The sequence below is a fragment of the Typopeltis vanoorti genome, chromosome 4 (assembly GCF_054136105.1).
Source record: "Typopeltis vanoorti isolate ZY-2024b chromosome 4, IOZ_Tvanoo_1.0, whole genome shotgun sequence".
In the NCBI taxonomy this organism is placed as follows: domain Eukaryota; kingdom Metazoa; phylum Arthropoda; class Arachnida; order Uropygi; family Thelyphonidae; genus Typopeltis; species Typopeltis vanoorti.
The window spans coordinates 140,417,816-140,428,765 of record NC_143552.1 but is presented as its reverse complement, the minus strand read 5'-3'; the positions used below and the strand labels follow the sequence as shown (position 1 = coordinate 140,428,765).

General features: G+C 33.5%; 1 protein-coding gene across 1 annotated transcript in view; it reads right to left on the bottom strand.

Annotated features, from left to right (window-relative positions):
* Positions 1–10,565: 10,565 nt before the first annotated feature.
* Positions 10,566–10,950, bottom strand: part of LOC150107721 (centrosomal protein of 120 kDa-like) — a 284,452-nt gene continuing 284,067 nt past the window's right edge. Inside the window, exon 19 of the mRNA XM_090392176.1 lies at positions 10,566–10,935. Coding sequence (XP_090248302.1) covers positions 10,566–10,935 — 370 coding nt within the window. The remainder of the gene's footprint in view (positions 10,936–10,950) is intronic.

The following is a 10,950-nucleotide window of genomic DNA, read 5'->3' as shown; positions in this document are numbered from 1 at the left end:
AACACAGGAGTAAGACAAGGATGTATACTATCCCCGACCATCTTTCTGATTGTTATTGATTGGGTGATGAGGAAAACATCTGAAGAAAGAATTGGCATTCAATGGGGATGGTCAAATAAAATCAGTGACCTGGATTTTGCAGATGATATATGCCTTTTGGCACAAAAACATCAACACCTCCAAAAGAAAATAGATAATTTAAACCAGGAATCAAATAAATATGGATTGAAAATAAATCATAACAAGCTAAAGTGATGAAGATAAACCCCAAACAAGAATTAGTCTTTGAAATACTAGGGAAAACACTGGAACAGGTAGATAACTTTATCTACCTGGGATCAGTGATCAGCACACACAAGGAGGAACCAAACAGGACATACAAAATAGAATCCAGAAAGCACAGATTGCATTCAATATGATGAAAAAAATTTGGGGGTCCAAAGAAATAAAATTAAAAACCAAAATTAGGCTCTTCAACACTACTGTTAAACTAGTTTTACTATACGGAGCTGAGACATGGTCACTAACAAAGGAAAACATAAATAAAATACAGGTCTACATAAACAAATGCTTGAGGAAGATACTAGGAATATACTGGCCAAATAAAATAACAAACATAAAACTTTGGGAGAGAACAGGTCAAACCAGCATCAGAAATGAAATCACTCAAGGAAAATGGAACTGGATAGGTCACACAACCCAGATAAAGAAATAGCAAAAATTGCACTAGAATGGAATCCCCAAAGCAAGAGGAAAAGAGGTAGAACCAGGATAACATGGAGAAGAGTACTAGAAACAGAGGCAAGACAGCTGGGACATTCCTGGAAAGAGATCAAAAAAGAAGCATTGAATAAGATAGAAGTCAATGGTTGAGGCCCTATGCTCCGCAGGGAGCGAAGAGAATAGGTAAGGTAAGGTAGGGTTCAGCACCAAAAAGGAGTGGGAAGACTGAGCACTTCGCAGGAAGATGTTGATCGAATCCTGGAAGCATTTTATCGAAGCCCGCAAAAATCAACTAGATGAGCTTCTTTGTGGTTAGGTATACTACAAACGACTGTTTGGATGGTTGTTTATAACCGCCTTCAACTCTGTGCCTACAAACTACAGATTGTGCAGGCTTTACAGCTGAATGATAAACAGCTGTTTCCAATTTGCCCAAGACATTTTGTCAAAAGTCAAAGCTGATGAAAATTACCTATGGAAATGGATATTTAGTGATGAAGTAAAGTTTTGCATATCAAGGAAGGCAAATCGTCATAGCTGTATGTGTTACCCCAGTTGGTAGATCATCAGCCAAATGTAGTGTTTCAGCAAGATGGAGCACTGCCATATTGGACTCTTATCATGAATTTCTTGAGATGCATTTTCCTAGGTGCTGGGTTGGGCATGGTGGACCGATTCCATGGCCTCTGTGCTCACCCAATATTACACTGCTTGATTTCTTCCTGAGGGGAGTGAAGGACATTGTTTACCAAACCTCTGTGACCTCTTCAATGAACAACTGAAGACCAGAATTGTTGCTGCAATAGAAACAGTTACATTGCAAACGATGGAGAACACTTGGAGGGAAATTGATTATTGTTTGGACATCTTACGTGCTAAGATGTTTAACATTCTGCAGTATCGATTCTATAGGTAATAAAATTTTTTGAGTTACACTTTCATATTCTGTAAGCAGTTTTATTACGTTTCTATAAAATCATAGGCCATGTTAATCCCGACAATAATTTAGAATTACCCTGTACTACAGCAAAATATAATATAATAGAATCGAATATCGTCATATTATTAAAATATTCTGGATCAGAGAAAATTGTAGAAAGTTCTTCTGCTTGGATTAAAACAAGAATATAATTTTTTGTCTATTATAATTTACTTTGTAACCAAGTGGGGAGGGGGGGGATATAGCTTTCTACAACTCTCTCTGATCCAGAATATTTTAACAATACTGTGATACATCATTCTGCTGTCTGTGTATGGAAAAAATAAAAAATAATATATGATTCTGTACTGATTTAGTCTCAGTTTATTTTCCTTGGTCTGGATAGTGACCCTCCCCATAATGCACAACAATATACACATCTAAAAGGAAGTTGCTGTGCATTATGGAATACCGAGGCAGCTGATGTGAAGTCAACACAGCCTCTATGTACAAGTAGTCCAGTTGTGAAAATATTTCCCACACAAACTTTATTGCTTATGCTTGGGTAATGGATTAAAAGAATATAATTTATTATTTATTGTAATTTACTTTGTAATCAAGCAGCAAAACCTTTTACAGTTCCTTGCACTATAGATGGAATTTAATGCCAGGAAAAATTGCCATTCTCAACTTAAGTGCAAATTCCACATGACAGTACTATGGAAATGCTCACTCAGAGAGCAAGAAATTAAGCTCTTCTGTTAATAAATAAAAATCATCAAGAGTGTGATTTTTATTTATTGATTGAGTAGCATGAGAAATGATAGATCTAATAAAACTATGAAATGAAATGTGGACTAAATGAAAAAGTAATGTTATACAACTAAATGAAAAATGTAAAAACTAAAAATCAAACCAATGACAGGAAATTAGTAAAAAAAGTTCAACAACTATGGAGTAAAAATAGAAAAACAGAGGGAATAGCATAAAAACCCAGGAAACTGAAAAGGAAATAAATGGTCAAAATCAAACTATATTCCATTGATGAAAGATGCAAGCTAAGTACTAGGTGCAATACAGTACAGTACATTACGAGATGTGATTTAAAACACTATACTTGTAACTGATAAGAAAAAGATTCTCCCAAATTTTAGGTAAAGGAAGACAATCATTATGGTTTCAAGTTGGGGCAATGTAGTAGCACTTCAACACTCTCTTTGAACAAATGCTCATGAAGTGGCAACAGTGTAGTAGACAAATCTTAGATAGGAAGATTCTGTAGTCAGTGTCAACTCCATGCTGTGCTAGACCTAGTTTCTTGTGAGGGCTATCTCTTTTACTTTCATCAAATGTTGAGAAAAGGCTGCAGGAACACTAATCTTATATCACCTATAATAAGCCTGAGAAACCTAGTCTAGTATAGCACAGAGTTGCCACGAACACAGAATCTTCTGGTCTAAGACTCACTCATCTACTATACCAATGCCACTTCATTACCCCAACTCAAATCATATGACCATCTTTCTTTACATCAAATTTGAGAGAGTTGGAAAGCAAAACAAATTACTGCTTATAACTAATTTACAAGCAGTTTTTTTTTATTTTTAATTACACTTCACGATCCATGGCACATGTACTTTTGCACCATACTGCATCTTTTGAAATCTATTGTTGTTATTCTACCTTGTTTGAAATGTCTACTCATTGATGATGATCTATTAGATTCAGATCAAAATATTTGATTTAATAACACATGTTATTTAACTTCTTGAGTCTGCATGTTTCAGTTTTTGTTTTATAGTATGTCATAAGTGCCACTAAAGACTCAATTACTCTCATTCAAATTATCTATCATAACCCACACACACACACACACAAAATAACTTCTCAAACCTAAAACAGGAAGAGGTATATCTATGCATTTGGAGCGATAGGCAACAATTACTTTTTGATTTTCTAGACCACTTCAACAGCTAACATTCCAACATGTGATCTACCCAGTGAAGTAGAGTCTAATGGTATGCTTCTTTCCTTGGATTTAAAAGTAACTAAAGGACCTGAAAAATTAAAAATCTCAATCTTCAGAAAACCAACTCATACTAATAGATACTAGCATACCACTTCTCACCATTACAAACCTCCTCAAAATTTAGAAATTATCATAATACTTTGAACAAGAGCTCACTGTCTTCTAGCCAATCCAATTTCTAACAACATACCTTCCTACAAAATGGCTATAAAAAAAAGGATACTATCTCTAGACTCCTTAAAAACCAATAGGCTCAGCATACTTCCAGTGATGAGGAAGTCAAAGATTTTATTACTCTTTTCTTATATTTCAATAAATGTCAAAATCTTTAAGGAGTATAAAATTAAATCAGTGCTTACTCCTTTCGTCGAACTACAAGATCCCACATACTAAGGACAGACAGACAAGAAATCTACTGAACAGTGCATCAAAGCGCATGCCAGAGAATACTAACAAAGATCAATATAATTGTCAAACTTATAAACTTAAGCATCAATACAGGTATTATTCGAAAGATTTTAAACATGGTATCATTAATCCTATTTATGAAAGTGGATCTAGATCAGAATATGAGAATAGGAAAATTACCAGCCAAAAATAATATTTAGTGTAGTAGAAAAAAATCACGAAGAAATACTGTGGGCAATCTAATTTAGCAGCGTTACAGAAAAATTTAGCATCAGTATCATGAAAAACTTCACACAAAGCACAAGCAAAATGTGAACATGGCAGCAAACTGAATCTAGACCTAAATACATCCTCTGAAAAGTCAGCCATGAAATACTACTTGGAAAACTTCAGAAGAAAATTGCATGATTGTTTCTAAACCTATTTACAAAAGAATCATAATCACAGAAATAAAAGGAACATGCAATGAAGAAAATCCAATCACAACAGGAGTTCAAGAGAGTTTAATCTGTAAATGTCAATGAACTAGAACAAGAATATTATTCTCTGAAACATTATATGTGTTTGCAAATTATATAGTTTTATTCAATGAAGGAGAATGGAATGCAAGTATGGATAATTCCCAAGAAGATTTCAAAGTTACACTCTGGTTTTCTAAGTATTTATAAATAGGAAAAAAAAAATATTAACCAAAATGATTTGTTTCCAAAGCAAGAAAACAAGCCGAACCTGTATACAATAAAAGCAGATAATGTGAAGTTCAATGAAAAACAAACAGGAGCTACTTGCAAATGCCTTGATATGGAGCAAGTGACAAAAATAGCCTATTTTTGTTGGTTTGGTAAGTGTTACACTCACAGTAACCAAGACTATGAGGCCAGTACATCTGTTAACTGCATATGTTCTCTAGGCTTTGCTTATTTCAACAACTCACGTTTCTAGAAGGATATAGTTTGGTGTGAGTTACAGCCTTAGTTGCTTCAGCTGTAATTCACATCTAACCAAATCCATCCAGAAACTTGGGTTGTTTACCTTGGCAAAGAGCGAGATAAATATGCATATTATATCTGTTAATTGCACATGTTCTGGCTGGTTTGCATGTTTTGTGGGAAAAAAAAAAGTTTCTGGGAAACTTGAAAATACCGCCATCTCTGTACGAGATTGACCTATTTAGTCTTAAATTTGTACCAACATCAATCAGTTGATCACTCATTGATGTAACAATAAGCTCACATTAGCAGCAGCCAAAACTGAACATTATTTCATGCAAATTCCATAATTCTTATAGAGTACTTTGTGAAACAATAATCGCTTTTTTTAAGCACATATGAGCCTTTCAGAAGCCAAACTCTATGTTCAGTAAATTTCTTAATTTTAGTATACAAGAACATGACTAGTGCTTAACTTTTCAGAAACCAAACAACTAATTTCCGTAATTCTATTTATCACGATGAAATGGCAAAACCTCACATGGTTTCTGAATAATAGTTTATATATTTCAGAAGCCGTTCTGATTAATTTCAGTTTGCTGTTAACAGTTATCCATAACTGATGTGTACTTTGAAATTTACTTGTAGTATTTGAGATTTGTGCTTGACTAATTGATTTTAAACATGTTTTTACATATTACTTTGTGAGATGTTAAACCAAAAACATCCTATTAATTGTAAAAGTACATTGTTTTATATATGAAATAAAATTTATGGGTGTAAAAGAAAGGTAGCCAGTAATTATTATTGCGAATTAATTTAGCAAGGCTTTTCCCTCCTGGAAACTCTGGTTTTTCATTCCATATACAGACAAATCGGTCTTTAGGACACACACAATTTACAGACAAAAAATACTTGTGGTAGTAAACAGTAGATGGCATTGGTGTAGATGATGGAGATGCAGGGTTGTAGAGTAGGTGTCCTCCCTTGATGAGTCCTTGGAGGCGTCATGAAATAATAATAATAATTATTATTATTATTATTTTAGTGATCCTCCAATAGTCGGAACCCTCAATTCAAAGAAACATTTTCATATTTATTCAGATTCATCCTCTGATTCAAACAATGAAAATATTGCCAATAATTCAGTTACTTTTACCAAATCAAATACTGGATGGAAACAGATCAGGTATCCTGACAAATGGGTTCGAAATATTCAGAACTGTAAAGACTACAAAAGCTATGTAGTGCAAAAATAGGAATGGATGTTTAATGCCTGGAAGAGAATTTCAGGATAACCATGCTGAAACCACAAATTATGCAATTTTAATGAAGATAATATATCCTTCTGGTAGATCTGTGACAAAATAAAATATAATTTTCTTTGATGTTCAAAGATGGTGTATATGCACAGAGTGAAAGCAACATTTAGTCATAGGACATTACTGTCATTCTATTATGGAGACCCAATCATAATTATGTATATAGCAAAAAAAATCTCAAAAGATGATGATAAATAAAAAATAAATTCCGTGTGATGATACAGCATTCCCCCTTTATACGGGAGTTTACGGTACCATCTAGTCCTCCCCAAATTTTATCCGGGCTCCGGAACCGGCATAGGCTGATGAATCAGACCTATGGCTGGGTCAGTATTCCTGACTATAGTCCGTGTGTCCTCGGACCGGTTTGCCTGCTTTCGGGATGAAAAGCACCAGATAAACTGGCAGAAAAATCCTGCTGTCCATGCCCAAGACCGGCTAACTTGGCTTGGCTTGAGCTCCTCACGTCGTTGACGGGAATCGAACCTAGGACACTCCTTCCACAGGCATATGGTTGCAAAGCGCAAAGCCACTAGGCTAACTGCGTGGACAAAAGATGATGTACATTATGATAATACAAGACTACATCTATCAATATAACGCCTCCGTAGTGCAATTGGAAGAATGACAGTACATTGTGCTCTTCAATTAGAAAAGGCCTAAGTTTGATTCTCGTCATGACGGGAGGAATTTTTATATGGACTTTTTTGATTGAAGGTGAGTTAGCCGATCTCATACGGAGGTAGCAGGGTTTTTCCTCCTGGAAACTTGGGTTTTTCATCCCGCATACAGACAAATCAGCCCTTTAGAACACACACAATTTACAGACAAAAAATACTAGCTGTGGTGGTGATTGTGGGCAATGGATGGCGTTGATGTAGGTGATTGGTAGTGGAGGTTCTGCGTAGTAGTGGAGACAGAGAGTTGTACAGTAGGTGTCCTCCCGCGATGAGTCTTCGGACTCCTTGGAGGTGTCACGAATAATAATAATAATACTGTTGTTCCGTTTGATTCAAAAGAGTCAAATGCATTCAACATTCACCTTACACTTCTGATCTCAAATCCAGGCAACTTCTTTTGGTATTGAACACTTCTCATATATGTTATTTTTTAAATGCCATTCAACAGACAAAAATGATGGCTTACAACAACAACATTCCTTTTCTCTTTTCAAGTACTTTCAAGTTATTGTGAAAACTACTGTGATTAAAGCTATTCTATTTTATGATAATTTCTCAATTGATAACAGCTTTTACATATTTCAAAACAAGAAATCTGGAACTATATTTTATTAGCTCTCACTATAGCAAACACCACAATAACAAACTACTGAAAAGTCCAACCAAAGACTCACAAAAACAGTGCTATGCTGAAAGAATTCAATATAGGAAACTATCTACTTCAGTAGGCTATTCCTGTGGTTTTTTCGAGTTTAGTTAGCGTCAACCATATTGTTTTGATATCCATTCAAGGGATAGAAAGAAAATCACTACAACTTGAATATCTTTTATTGCTGGTTCAATAGCAAATTTGTGAATATTATTAATTACAAAAGAACATCAAACCAAACCCCAAAGAGGATTTTATCTATGTTATATTCACTGCAATATTTATGGGGGGGGGGGGATAATAAACACACACAATCATTATAGTGGCTATGATTCATTCATTAGGTTTTTAAACATTTCACTTCAAAAGTGATTCACATGGTGATGATTACATGTACATAAATATTCAAATCATTTTATAGAAGAAAACCACAATCACAGACTTTTTTGAATTTTAGTTTGTTTAGAAAAGTTGAGAGAGGGGGGGGGAGGGATGCTTTAAAAAAAATTGCCTCAGATCCAGTTTTTATCAGAACTTTATCACAGCATACTGACAACCTGAGTTTGTATATGAATGAAACTATTAAAAAAGGCACACTAGACTAATATTCATCACACCTTTATGATGTAGTTATTTTTTTAATCCTCTGTTGGATAAAAACTGGGAATTGATATACATTTATATCAATTTCCAATTTTTAGACGGTTCTTATAAATTAGAATTTAAACATACAAAAAATTTATTTTCTAATCTTTTTTTTTCCTTCACTGAAATGCTCAAACAGTTATCATTATTTCTTTTTAATCTAAAGATATTTCTTCACTAGAGCAGATATAACTTTATTTATTTATGAATGGCAAAGTTAATATTTTAAATTAGGGAAAAGTAATTTTTTTTTGATAAATTAAAAATTCTTTCTGTTAACATCAATTTATAGTTAATGCCATCATAAACCATGACAATGATGGTGTATGAAAGAAGCAGAGAGAGAGAGAGCATTACTTGAATACAGTAGACTCCCACTTTATGAACTTTCCCCACACTTCCTTTTACAACTTGTAAAAATTTCCCATTATCACTTTATGAAATGCTGGCTACAGAAATGAAGCAATTGGTATGTGTATACTTCGACAGTAGACTGCTGCCTAACTGACCAATGCATACAATTGAGAATAAAATGCTTTATCTAGTTTGCATGATTTCTAATAAGAGAATCAGCATGGATTAATTTTTATCTAATAACTTTTATGACACAAAATATTGTGTGTGCATGTGTGTGTATATATATATATATATCTGGCATCAATGGCAGAATCATATTAAAAATGGAGATATTAGAAAGGAACTTGACATTATTAGCATTCAAGAATGTGTCAACAGAGCTAATCTGAGGTGGTATGGCCACTTTAATAGAATGGGTGAGGAAAGGTTAGCAAAACAGGTGTTTGATGCCAAGATGGCAGGAAAGAGATCCAGAGTAAGACCAAGGTCTAGGTGGATTGATTTGGTCAGAAGTGCTTTAGAAGTACAAAATGTTAGATATGACAATATGGGAAGGAATGCTCATAAGTAATAGATTGATTAGGAGGAAAATTGCTGATAGGAGATTAATAATAATGTAAACAATCATATAGTGCTGTGATAGTAACCTGAACACCCTTGGGAGGTACATATTAGAAAAATTGATGATAAGGATGATATCTGCATTTTAAAAACCCATCACTGTGTCACACCCACTTCACAGATGCAGAAGGCATTAGTCTGCAGTGGGGTTGGAAGTAAACTTTTGTAGTTTATCTCCTTCTTCATTTATTGTTAGTTTAATTTAAAAGTAAATATATGTGCTCTCAAAAATGTATGGAAAGAAGAAAAGTAAATTTCAGAATACAAAATCCTAAAAGAAGTTGAAAGCAATAACAAAGAGAACCATGAAATTTTAAGCCTTCATGAATCTGAACTGAAATTGACACCAAGTTTCAGTTGTCTCATTCAAAACTAAGCACCAATTCAAAGAATAAATAAGAAATTTACATTATATTATTATAATTCAATCTGGGAAATTAAGGTTCAATTTATGATAATTTTCAGGAACCACTTAAGTCAGAAAAGCAGAGGTCTACTGTACTTATATTTAATATAAGCAACATGTTTATTATGCCATTCCAATGAAATTGAAATATGATAACATAATTTCTGACTGTACACTTTAGGGAAAAGGGAGGCACTTTCTGAACTCTCACAAATTGTGTTAACAGGTGAGCAAGGCATACTGAATATGATTATCCATTCAGTATAACAATTTTTGACAGTGGATTACAAGTATTTGGTGGAAATTATATACAAATCAAGCAAGAACTTATCAGGCTTATGAATTTGCAGTAGTGTTGACTTATGGCCCATTGCTATAAATTAAGGGAAAATAAAACAAGAAAATCCAATACTGCTATAATATGGTTCCGATACTTCATTGCTTCAGCAGAAATATTAAAAATAAATAAATAAATAAATAAAATAAATATATATATATATATACACACACACACACGCAATAAAAAAAATGAGAATTTCCAACTATACAATAAAAAAAAAAAAGCCTAAAACAATACATATATTCTACAGGAAGTATTGCAATACAAACTTTTTTTATCTTCATGCTAATGCTTTACTACATTGATGACATATACCTATATCACTATTCTTCAAATCACTAGTTCTATACTATTATCTAATTTTTCAGTTTGCATTTTTGTTATCCAGAAATATGTAAGAAAGAATCCCCTTAATAAAGGTGAGAAGGTAAGGTAATGATTAAAGTATATATATATATGTATAACAGGATTGAAAACAAGTTCAAGTGTTTAAAGACAGAATTCATTCAAAAATAATGTAAAATCATTTTATTAATGCTATCTCTTATTTAAAGATTCTTGTATATTACGTATATGATCATTAAACTCAACAATAACCTTATCTTGTTCTGAATAATCACCAGTGTTCATTAGCATATCCCTTTTTTTAATTAGCTTTTGAACATATTCATTAATTTTTTCATCTCTATTAGATGAACTTAAAGATGAAGATGGAATATTTCCGGGAATAGTAGAAGTTGTGTTAGTGGTTGTACTAGTAGTGGCTGTATAGTCAGCGGTTGTTGCTGTATTCATAACAACTGTACTAGCAGCAGTTGTAACTTCTAAAGATGTTGGGGAACTATCAGATGAACTTCCAGATACTGCTGATGGTGGATTGTGTATCCTGGATAGCAGTGCCTTTAAGCTAAGAAACAGATTT